Raw genomic sequence first — 11,887 nt, forward strand, 5'->3', positions numbered from 1 at the left:
ACAAAAAGCAGAAAAAAGCTCAACATTGTTCCTTTTTTCTTTGAAATTTAAATGTTGTACAGAGTTTTGAGTGAGCTTGTGTTTATGTAGCAGGACAATAACATTAAAAATAAAACCCCCATATTTTAATTGTTCAAAAAACAAAGTTTCCTACAAAAGTCCAAACTCAAGTTGAGTTGTAATGACTCAAACAATTTGAAGAGTAAAAAACCAAAATTTAACCCAGTTATCTTGTTTGGTTGATTCAGTTGGCACAACAACATGGCCAGCTGGTTTAATGTCTTTTTTCCCTTATTTTTTAAATAATGTCTAATGTCAGAATTAATCAGATGAATTCAAAGTAAGAATCAATGTCTGCAGATTATTGCTGGTGAAAATAAGAAAGTTACTCCAGTAAATGTAACTGGTTCCAATCCGTTCCACCATTGATCAAAAAGGTTTAATCTCCAAGTTTCAGTTAAAAACAAAAGAAAAGTCAATATTTGTACTTTTTGTGGTTTGAAATAAAGATGTTGTAATATTACAACACTTCGTCTTACAGGGTTTAATCCAGCTTGTGTGTTTATTATGTAGGTCAGTAAACACCATTCAAATCCAGCCAAGGATGGTTAAAAATAAAGTTTCCTATAAAACTCAGATTGAGTTGAGATGATTAAAAAGATAAATTATGTTGGGAAAACTCTTTAATTTGAAGAACAGGATGGAAATTAAATCTTATTGTTGACAAAGACTCTCAATTATCTCTAATGGTGGATGGAAGCTGTCACAACCATTTGGGCAGATTGGTCTAATGTATCTTTTCCTTAATAAATTAAATAAAATAATAATTAGATTAATTCAAAGTGAGAATCAGACTTACTACAGTTAAAAATCAGAACATTAATGAACATTTGTCTCATTCTATCCAAATCTGTCCATTTTCCTGTTTTCTCTCTGTCAGATTATTTTCAATGATTAATTTTGATGTCATGCAAAGCAAAACTACCAACACGTCTATTTTTAAAGCCGACATTCCTTCTTGTTTCTTCATTCATCTTTCTCGTGATCCATGAAACCAACAAGATGAGTCAAGACCTCACGGTCTCTGCTTCTTCTCGTCTTCGTCATCAATTTCGACACAGACAGGTGTGGAGGCAGCTGGGATAGCTATGGAAACCTGCGTGGGATTTGTTTGTGCCGACTGGATGTGCTGATGGGAAAAACTGGCAATCTTCCAGATGATTCACTTAGTGGTTAATTTTTTTCAACTTGTGATGGACACAAATGGAGAAACAACGCAGCATCACTGTTGTGACAGAATAAAAACATGAAAGAGATTTTATTCCTTTTTCTTTTTTTTCTCCAGAAAATTTGTGACCTCTGTTTCCAAAAAGATGGGGAAAAGAGGGGAACATGTTCAGGTCAGAACTGGTTTCAGCTCCATATTTCCTCTGTGTTTCTCTGGCTGGAGTGGAGCTCCACCTACTCCTGACATTCCTCTATAAGTAACGTTTGTTTCCTCACACTGCAGCTTCCAGACGGCCGCGCATCGGGAAACATCTTCAACTAAAACCTCTAAACCTCTACAGGTGTTCAAAGAAGACAAATAGGTAAGTCTTTACATGCAATCTGAACAACATCACTAAGAAAACATTAAAGAAATAAATGTTTTTAAAGGTATTTATTTAAAAGAATCAGATTTTTTTTTTTTTTTGCTCTTTTGCTCTGGAATTTAATCAACCAGTTTGGGTAAAAATTGCCTTAAATGTTTAAAAACTAAATAAATTAATTTAAAATACTTACATTTTTCTGTGCCAGCCTTCATATAGGTTGTTGATTCTTTATACTTCTGAATTAAAAAATGTTCAAAAACTAAATAAATTAATTGAAATTAAATTTTTTGTGCCAGCCTTCATGTGATTATTTACTACTTCTGATTTAAAGAATCTCAATTTAATCAAAATAATATTTAATGTTTATATGTTTCAACTTACAAAAAGAATAATTCAAGATATTTTAACGTTTAAATCAAATGTGGCTGATTCTTCTGCACACATCGGTATTAAAAGTCTGATTTCTGTTAACCTGGTGTGATCAAATACTCATAAAATGGTTACAATTATTTTTTAATTTTGTCTCCCTTGCTGGACGTTGTGAAGCCGTGGCTGAGCCTGTAATGGGTGGAGACCTCAGGCCTGTCTGGGCATGACTTGGATTTGAAAATGTTACCTTAAACCACAGATCCTGTGGCGACATAAACCATGTAATAAGTGTTTTGTCTGAGGGAGTGAATCCAGCTGAAGCTTTGACAAACACACAGATTAACTGTAACAATGGGCGCAACAAAAGAAATTAATTCTGAACATTGTTTTTTATTTTAAATAGCTTTAGAAAACCTTATCTTAATGCATAAGAAATTCTAAATTTGTAGAAAAAAAAAAAATCCAGATTTTTATATATGTAGGTTTTTTCAGAATGGGATCGTCAGCTGTTCAGATGGTATGTGTGGCCTTTGGGGTCATGGGGCTCATTGGGGTCATCGTCTGCTGCGCCCTTCCTCTCTGGAAAGTGTCAGCCTTCATAGGAAACAACATTGTGACGGCGCAGGTAAGCACTTATGATTCACAGAGCAACACAATATATTTTATGACTTAAATGATCAGAAAGTAATGGTCTTGCAGGTTTTATGTTTTATTACTCGACAATTATGCAATAATATTTTATGGTTTAAGCAGGAAATAATTTCAATATTATAATTGTAGGTTTTACTATTTAAGGTCAGTTAGGATTATCACTGTCTATATTTACTAAATGCCACACTGATTGAAGAAAATAGTTTTTAAATTGCCTTTTAATCTTCACTTCTTGGCTTAAACATACTGAACATTCTTAAATATGATGGAAAATTCACATTTTGCACGTTTTTCTATTAACATTTTGGTCACAACAGCTTCTGAAAACAGCCGAAAGAGCTTTAAAAAAAAAAAACATCCAGTTGTTTTTTGGGCAATAAGTTCATGTTTTTTGGTGTCTAGAAAATGTGTTGTTCTAAAAACATTCCAGAGCAGCAGGCACTACCTGTTACCTAGCAACCCCAGTGGAATTCTGCCTGTTACCTAGCAACAACAAGCAGAGCTCCAGGGTATTTGTACAGCACATACAGTGGTCCATAACTAATATGGCTGCAAACTTTGGGTCAGTGTCCAAGTGGAAGATCCACTGGAGCCCAAGCTTTAACTTCCTGTCTTGGATTGCTGCTTCAGCATTTCTACATAGTAATTTCCTCATGGCTTTGTGGAGTGCACCAGTCCCTCGTGCTGCAAAAACATCCACAGAACATCATTCAAGTTTGGTTGGTCTGTGATTTGCAAGCTTTCTAGCCGTTTCCTCCAAATGAAGCAACAAACTTGCTGCTGTTTAATCCAAATCTTGTGAATTCATCAGAAACCTACAATGTTCTGACATCATCATTATGCCTTTCCTAGCTTGCTTAAAATTTTTATAGTGTTTGCTGGAATACAGAAAATGAGAAGAAAATGTGTTTTAAACAGTGCGTGTAAATGTCTGTTTCTGCGTCTTTCGGTGTAGGAGAGTCAAGAAGGTCTGTGGATGCAGTGTGTGAAGCAGAGCACTGGGCAGCAACAGTGCAAAGTGTACGACTCCTTGTTGCAGTTAGGCTCTGACCTGCAGGCCGCCCGCGCCATGACCATCATCAGCTGCATGCTCAGTGGGCTCAGCCTCCTCGTCCTCTTCTGCGGCGCCGACTTCACCACATGTGTTCAGAACGAAGACGTCAAGCCCAAAATCAGCCTGATGGCCGCAGTGGGGCTGATGCTGGCCGGCCTGCTGGTGATCATCCCGGTCAGCTGGTCGGCGCACAACACTGTGAGAGATTTCCACAACCAACTGGTGCACGAGTCCCTGAAGAGAGAGCTGGGAGGATGCATCTATATCGGCTGGGCAGCCGGCGTGATGATGCTCCTGGCTGGAGGTCTGCTCTGCTGCTTCAGCAGACCCAAATCCAGCAGCTCCGGAGGAACCGCCAAGTACTACAGCAACAGCGCTTCAGCGCCAAACAAGAACTACGTGTAGAGGCCGGGTGGTACCAGAAACTGTAAATACTTTATGCTAATATATGCTAAGAATATCTGAATCTGATTATTATTTCTGTAATTGTAACAGTTGGTGCTGGAAGGTATGTGCTCTGTAAAGTTTTATTTCCAACAGTTTCTGAGCTGTTTTTTTTCTATCCTGGCAAAAAGGTTGAATTCCCATGAATTTTTCTAGAAATTTGTGACATAATAATGAAAAAGACATATGAAGAAGTCTCTCTAAGCAGCCAAATGACATATTACATGGATTGTTACAGGCAAGTTACAAGATAATAACCCAAATGACAATTTTGTTTGCTTATTTAGTCCATTTTATGTTCATGATTTCTTTGCTACCAACCAGATTTGCCTCAGGAAACATTTTTGTTGTTGTGTTTCTCAAGCTTCTGCATGACTTTCTATTCATAAAACTGGTTTTGTTTCTCATTTTGTAAACTGATCGCTAGAAATTATTAAAGCTTCGTCAGATACAGATATGTTTGGAAAAAGGAATAAAAACACAGAAGACAGATTCAATTTCAAAGCATTTAGCAATTTTTTAAATATAGAATTTGGGGGGAAAAAAGCTAAAGAGCTAAGTTATAATCTCTCTAACAAAAAAATGCAGCAATATGGTTTTTCTGACTTGCTGTTAGGACAATTTTGTAACATAAAACTTCAAATGTAAAATGAGGCACAAGTCTGGGTGGATCTGTCACAAAATCATATTTAGAGGGTTTTCTTCATGTAGGTGCAAACGCTCAGCTAAGTATTTGTTGGATGTTGCAAACTAGTCTGAATTTTTTATCTTATATTTATGTTTTTGCTGGTAATGCATAACTTCTCCCAATTCAAAGAATTTCCTTACTTTGTAAAACTTATAAACATAATCAACATCTAGTTAATTTAATTTTTTAAAAATTCTAAAATACTGATAAATGTTTATATTTATCTTGTGAGGCTCACAAAACTTTGACAGCAAATATAAAAGCTTTTTGCATAAAGTCTGCAACAGTGCGTGTAATCTTAAAAAGGAGAAGTACAATGTTACATTTCACAACTTAAATTCCCAAAAGATACAATTTGCTGAGAACGTGAAACCGTTGTTAATGCAAAAAAACAAAACAAATCACGACGGTTTTGAATTTTCTTATTTGGTTGTGTAAGAGAAGACTGAACCACACAGAGATCACTGCTTCACAGTCTATGATCATATCATTTAAAGTCTGAATAAATAGAAGAACCTGTAGCACCTGATAAAGGTAGGCAATATCTTCCCTCTTTACTTATTTCAATGTTAAGAAAAAAACTCATTTAGCTAAAATATAAGTTGATGTTTAAAGCTAAAAAGAATCTGCATCCAAAGACTATTCAAAATTTAAGAAGTATAGAGAGCGAAGGTGTGACCTGAGAGGAAAGTGTAATTTAAAGAAATTAAGTTTGCAGACATCTTGCATGCATGTGATATCAGTTTAAGGAGGGATTTTATTTTAAGGATACATTTTGTGGAGAGAAATTAAGCAAAGTAATAATATTGCACAATTTAAGAGAAAAAATAAGGAGTACAAAAATAATGCGTATTAATCGAATGACTTAAATTATTCCAACTATTAATTTATGTTAATCGGTGTGTACGTATTTTAAGCTCTGATCTGAAGGTAATTTGTAACTGTAGGTACATTGATGTATGTGTTTGTACAAGAATGGCCGGACTGGTTCGAGCTGATAGAACGGCAACAGTAAATCAAATCGTTACAACCGAGGTCTGCAGAAGAGCATCTCTGAACACACAACACGTTGGACCTTAAGGTGGATGGGCTACACCGGGTCCCAGTCCTGGCAGCTAAGATCAGGAAACTGAGGCTACAATTCGCACAGACTCACCAAAACTGGACAATAGAAGATTGGAAAAACGTTGCCTGGTTTGTTGAGTCTCGATTTCTGCTGCGACATGCGGACGGTCGGGTCAGAATTTGGCATCAACAACATGAAAGCATGGATCCATCCTGCCTCATATCAACGGTTCAGGCTGATGGTGGTGGTGCAATGGTGTGGCACACACCATTGCACCACACTTTGGGTCCATTAATACCAATTGAGCATCATGAAAGAGCACATGCGCAGAATGCATGGCATTAACAATTTCAAATCTTCCAACGCTTCCTGCTTTGCGTTTAGGGGTAAGTTTGTAACAATTGCTGTCCATCTCCATTGTCTCTGTGGGTTCTGAAATATAGGCTACCAAATGTAGCCTGGCCCTTCCTGCTGTCTGCTGGATCAGGCATTGGCGTTCCACTAGCAGGAGTACAGGGTGCATATATTCCTTATGGCCTGGAAAAGACGCAGGATCCCCCAGAATGATCCCATCATCATCCCATCACCCGAGTGACCCAACGCTCAATAAGAGACTAAATGAAAGAAATAAAACAAACAAAAATCTACTTTCTTACACATACACAGATGAGCACTAATTTGTTGAGGAAGACACCTCCTCTTTGGATGCCATGAGAATAGAAGTTACTTCGATATTAGGAATTTGTAATACATTTTTAAAGAGGCAAAACTTTATTTTTGTACGGGCACATGTACACACAAAATAAATACTCGGACACGGCAAAGTGCTAGAGAGTGCTTAAACATTGGACTTCTTGGTCCCTTGCCCGGACGCGGGTCACCGGGGCCCCACCCTGGAGCCAGCCTGGAGGGGGGGCATGACGGCAAGCGTCTGGTGGCTGGCTTTTTCCCATAGAACCCGGCCGGGCTTAGCCCGAAGAGGAAACATGGGTCCCCCCTCCCATGGGCCCACCACCCGTGAGAGGGGCCCAAGGGGTCAGGTGCATTGTGTGATGGGTGGCGGCAGAGGGAGGGGACCCTGGCGGTCCGATCCTCGGTTGCAGAAGCTGGCTCTTGCGACGTGGAATGTCACCTCTATGGTGGGGAATGAGCCGGAGCTAGTGTGTGAGGCTGAGAGGTTCCGGCTAGAAATAGTCGGTCTCGCCTCGACGCATGGCTCTGGTTCTGGAACCAGTCTCCTTGAGAGGGGCTGGACATACTTCCACTCTGGAACTGCCCAAGGTGAGAGGCGTCGAGCAGGAGTGGGCATACTTGTCGCTCCTCATCTCGGCGCCTGTACGTTGGGGTTTACCCCGGTGAACGAGAGGGTAGCCTCCCTCCGCCTACGGGTGGGGGGACGGGTCCTGACTGTTGTTTGTGCTTATGGGCCAAACGACAGTTCAGATACCCACCCTTCTTAGAGTCCCTAGAGGGGGTACTGGAGAGTGCCTCCCTGGAGGACTTCCTTGTTCTGCTGGGGGACTTCAACGCTCAACGTGGGCAATGACAGTGAGACCTGGAGGGGCGTGGTTGGGAGGAACGGCCCCCCGATCTGAACTCGAGCGTTGTTCTGTTGTTGGACTTCTGTGCTCGTCATGGATTGTCCATAATGAACACCATATTCAAGCATAAGAGTGTCCACACGTGCACTTGGCACCAGGACACCCTAGGCCGCAGTTCGATGATTGACTTTGTCATCGTTTCATCGGATCTGCGACTGCATGTCTTGGACACTTGGGTGAAGAGAGGTGTGGAGCTGTCCACTGATCACTACCTGGTGGTGAGTTGGCTCCAGTGGTGGGGGAGGATGCCGGTCAGACCTGGCAGGCCCAAACGTGTTGTGAGGGTCTGCTGGAAACGTCTGGCGGAATAACCTGTGAGACGGAGCTTTAACTCCCATCTCCAGCAAAACTTCAAACACGTCCCGGGGGAGGTGGGGGACATGGAGTCTGAGTGGACCATGTTCCGTGCCTCCATTGTCGAGGCGGCCGATTGGAGCTATGGCCACAAGGTTGTTGGTGCCTGTCGCGGCGGCAACCCTCGAACCTGTTGGTGGATACCTTCGGTGAGGGATGCTGTCAGGCTGAAAAGGGAGTTCTATCGGGCCTTTTTGGCCTGTGGGACCCCGGAAGCAGCTGATGGGTACCGGCGGGCGATGCGGCATGCGGCTCTGGTGGTTACTGAGGCAAAAACTCGGGCGTGGGAGGAGTTTGGAGAGGCCATGGAGAAAGACTTCCATACAGCTTTGAGGCGATTCTGGTCCACCATCTGGCGTCACATTAGGGGGAAGCAGTGCAGCACCAACACTGTTTATAGTGGGGATGGTGTGATGCTGACCTCAACTCGGGATGTTGTGGGCTGGTGGGCAGAATACTTCGAAGACCTACTCAATCCCACCAACATGCCTTCCATTGAGGAAGCTGAGACTGGGGACTCTTGTTTGGGCTCTCCAATCTCTGGGGATGAGGTCGCTGAGGTGGTTAAAAAGCTCCTCGGTGGCAAGGCGGGCGGATCTCTCTCGGTGGATGAGATCCGCCCGGAGTTCCTTAAAGCTCTGGATGTTGTAGGGTTGTGTTGGCTGACGTGGCTCTGCAATATCGCATGGACATCGGGGGCAGTTCCCCTGGATTGGCAGACTGGGGTGGTGGTCCCCCTGTTCAAAAAGGGGGACCAGAAGGTGTGCTCCAATTGTAGGGGGCCACACTCTTAAGACTCCCTGGCAAGGTCTATTCAGGGGTCCTGGAGAGGAGGGTCAGTCGGATAGTCAAACCTCGGATTCAGGAAAACCAGTGTGGTTTTCGTCCTGGTTGTGGAACACTGAACCAGCTCTACACCCTCAGCAGGGTCCTGGAGGGTTTTGGGAGTTCACCCAACATGTCTACATGTGTTTTGTGGACTTGGAGAAGGCATTCGACCGTGTCCCTCGGGGAGCCCTGTGGGGGGTTCTCCGGGAGTATGGGGTACCAGGCCCTTTGATACAGGCTGTCAGGTCCCTGTATAACCGGTGTCAGAGTCTGGTCCGCATTGCCGGCAGTAAGTTGGGCTCGTTTCAGGTGAGAGTTGGACTCTGTCAAGGCTGCCCTTTGTCACCGATTCTGTTCATTAATTTTATGAACAGAATTTCTAGGCGCAGCCAAGGTGTTGAAGGGATCCGTTTTGGTGGCCTTGGGATCTCTGCTTTTTGCAGATGATGTGGTCCTTTTGGCTCCATCAGGAAGTGATCTGCAGCTCTCGCTGGAGCGGTTCGCAGCAGAGTGTGAAGCGGCTGGGATGGCAATCAGTGCCTCCAAATCCGAGGCCATGGTCTTGAGCCGGAAAAGGGTAGAGTGCCTTCTCCGGGTCGGGGGCGGGTGGGGGGGGGGGGGGGGGTGTCCTGCCCCAAGTGGAGGAGTTTAAGTATCTTGGGATCTTGTTCACGAATGAGGGAAGAAGAGAGCGGGAGATCGACAGGCGGATTGACGCAGCGTCTGCCGTCAAGCTGGAGCTGTACCGGTCCGTCGTGGTGAAGAGAGAGCTGAGCCAAAAAGCGAAGCTCTCGATTTACCGGTCGATCTACGTTCCCACCCTCATCTATGGTCATGAGCTTTGGGTCATGACCGAAAGAACGAGATCGCGGATACAAGCGGCCGAAATGGGTTTTCTCCGTAGGGTGTCTGGGCTCTCCCTTAGAGATAGGGTGAGAAGCTCAGTCATCCGGGAGGGACTCAGAGTAGAGCCGCTGCTCCTTCACATCGAGAGGAGCCAGTTGAGGTGGCTCGGGCATCTGGTCAGGATGCCTCCTGGACGCCTCCCTGGTGAGGTGTTCGGGGCACGTCCCACCGGGAGGAGGCCCCGGGAAGAACCAGGACACGCTGGAGGGACTGTGTCTCTCGGCTGGCCTGGGAACACCTTTGGATTCTCCCGGAGGAGCTGGAAGAAGTGGCCGGGGAGAGGGAAGTCTGGGCCTCCCTTCTGAAGCTGCTACCCCCGCGACCCGACCCCGGATAAGCGGAAGAAGATGGATGGATGGATGGATGGATGGATGGATGGACAATGGATGGTTGACTGTTACCAAAGCCAGAGAATATATTGCAGTAATTTCTTTAATTATTTGCTTTCTGCTGTTATCTTTTGCAGAATGAGATCCTCAGCAGTTCAGATGGTTTGTGTGGCCCTTGGAGCCCTCGGCCTGATTGGGGTCATCGGGTGTTGCACCGGTCCTCAGTGGAAAATTACTACATTCATTGGAGCAAACATTGTTACTGCACAGGTAACTATATATTGTGTTAAATAGAGACAATCAAAAGCCTTGTTATGGTTGAAATTATCATAGTTGTGTTTAGGTAGCTTTTATGGTTTACACCAACGATCACTAATCTGGCTTTTCATGGTGCTGATGGTGTCTTCCTCTCTGAGTGGCCTTTCAGCCCATGTTTGGCAAAAGACTAATTTCATTCCCAAAGAAGTCTACAAAGTTTCTGCCATTTAGGAAACAGAAATAAATTCAATGTCTATTTGATATAATATATAGAAAATATAGAACATATTTAATATTTTGTTTCTGTGTCTTTAGGTGATTTATGAAGGTCTATGGATGAACTGCGTGACGCAAAGAACTGGACAGATGAAGTGCAAAGTGTACGACTCCTTTCTGGTACTATCCTCTGACCTTCAGGCTAGCCGCTCCATGACCATCATCAGCTGCGTCCTTTGTGGGCTCAGCCTCCTCATCTTGTTTTTGGGTGCCGACTTCACCGCATGTGTTCAGAACGAAGACGCCAAGCCCAAACTCAGCCTGATGGCCGCAGTGGGCCTGATGCTGGCCGGCCTGCTGGTGATCATCCCAGTCAGCGGGGTGGCACATACTGTAATAAGAGATTTCTACAACCCTATATTCCTGAATTTCCAGAAGAGAGAGCCGGGAGCGTGTATCTATATCGGCTGGGCAGCCGGTGTGATATTGATCCTGACTGGAGTTCTGCTCTGCTGCTTCAGCAGACCCAGATCCAGCAACTCTAATAGAACCGCCAAGTACTACAGCAACAGAGCTTCAGGTCCAAACGACGTTGTAATTTAGAGGTTTTATGGAAGGGGCTGGTGTCCAATAGACAGGCAGACAAGGGAGTAGAGTTGATAAAAACCATGAAGACGACAACATAATTTTATTTGTTGGTGCTTGAAGGATTGTAGTTTGTACATGTTCATTTCCAACATTTTGAAATGTTGCTTAAAATGTAAGTTTAAAAATATACGCATAAACAAGGTGCAAGATGCAAAAGTCTTTCTGCAGGAAAATAAGATTTCAGTCACAATTTTTCCAAGACAACTTAAATGACAATTGTGTTTGCTTATATAATCCTGTCCACTTCTCTGTCATTTCTTTTTGTTTTGTATTCATTTATAGAAAGCTCCCAACCAAATGGGCCTCGGGAAATAATTTTATGAGTGTGTTTCTCAGATACTCTTCAGCTTCTGCATTGCTTTTTACTGACGAAACATTTACTATAAGTTGGTTTGTTCTATTTTTGTTTCTTTACAATGATCAGCATAGATCATTAAAGCTTTGCCAGATACAAATGTTTTCATAAAAAGGAATAAAATGAATCAAACACAGAAGACTCAGTTTCAAAACTTTGTAAACAAACTTTGTTTTGCTTAAAAAAATTAAACAAAGCAAATTTAAATTACATCATAAAAGATTTGTGGTAACCATCTGCTGTTTTAATCCTTTATTTTGATTCTTTCTAAAAGAAGAGTGTCGTGGAAGAAAAACTAGCTTAGCTGCCAGGCTTGTACAGGCTTGAAAATATCAATGATTATCACTACTTAAAGACAAAAAAAGAAACATTAACATTACCCTCCTCATCGCTGGAGGACAAAACGTCCAAGTCATCAGAATCATCAGGTAGATAGAGTTATGGAACTGATCAGTTGTGTGTGTAAGGAAAGTGTATTTTAAGAGACGAACATTAATGAAACTTTCTACTAACCGTTTAAGTAGGGGA

The 11,887-nt window shown here is 42.8% G+C and overlaps 2 protein-coding genes across 3 annotated transcripts; both read left to right on the top strand.

Annotated features, from left to right (window-relative positions):
* The first annotated feature begins 1,311 nt into the window (after positions 1-1,311).
* Positions 1,312-4,607, top strand: cldni (claudin i). 2 transcript variants are annotated; one of them, XM_028041432.1, is made up of 4 exons: positions 1,312-1,400; positions 1,511-1,589; positions 2,444-2,586; positions 3,568-4,607. In XM_028041432.1, the coding sequence occupies exons 3-4, from the start codon at positions 2,455-2,457 to the stop codon at positions 4,069-4,071; spliced, it is 636 nt and encodes a 211-aa protein (XP_027897233.1). In that variant the 5' UTR covers positions 1,312-1,400; positions 1,511-1,589; positions 2,444-2,454; the 3' UTR covers positions 4,072-4,607. The 2 variants fall into 2 exon arrangements, with proteins under 2 accessions (XP_027897233.1, XP_027897232.1); XM_028041431.1 differs by having other exon boundaries at positions 1,315-1,400; positions 2,454-2,586.
* A 607-nt stretch (positions 4,608-5,214) lies between these two features.
* LOC114159418 (claudin-4-like) lies at positions 5,215-11,498 on the top strand. Its single transcript, XM_028041385.1, has 3 exons — positions 5,215-5,332; positions 10,020-10,152; positions 10,456-11,498. Exons 2-3 carry the CDS (start codon positions 10,021-10,023, stop codon positions 10,957-10,959), a joined length of 636 nt encoding a protein of 211 aa, XP_027897186.1. The 5' UTR covers positions 5,215-5,332; position 10,020; the 3' UTR covers positions 10,960-11,498.
* Positions 11,499-11,887: the final 389 nt, after the last annotated feature.

Source organism: Xiphophorus couchianus, chromosome 16, assembly GCF_001444195.1.
Source record: "Xiphophorus couchianus chromosome 16, X_couchianus-1.0, whole genome shotgun sequence".
NCBI classification, from domain to species: domain Eukaryota; kingdom Metazoa; phylum Chordata; class Actinopteri; order Cyprinodontiformes; family Poeciliidae; genus Xiphophorus; species Xiphophorus couchianus.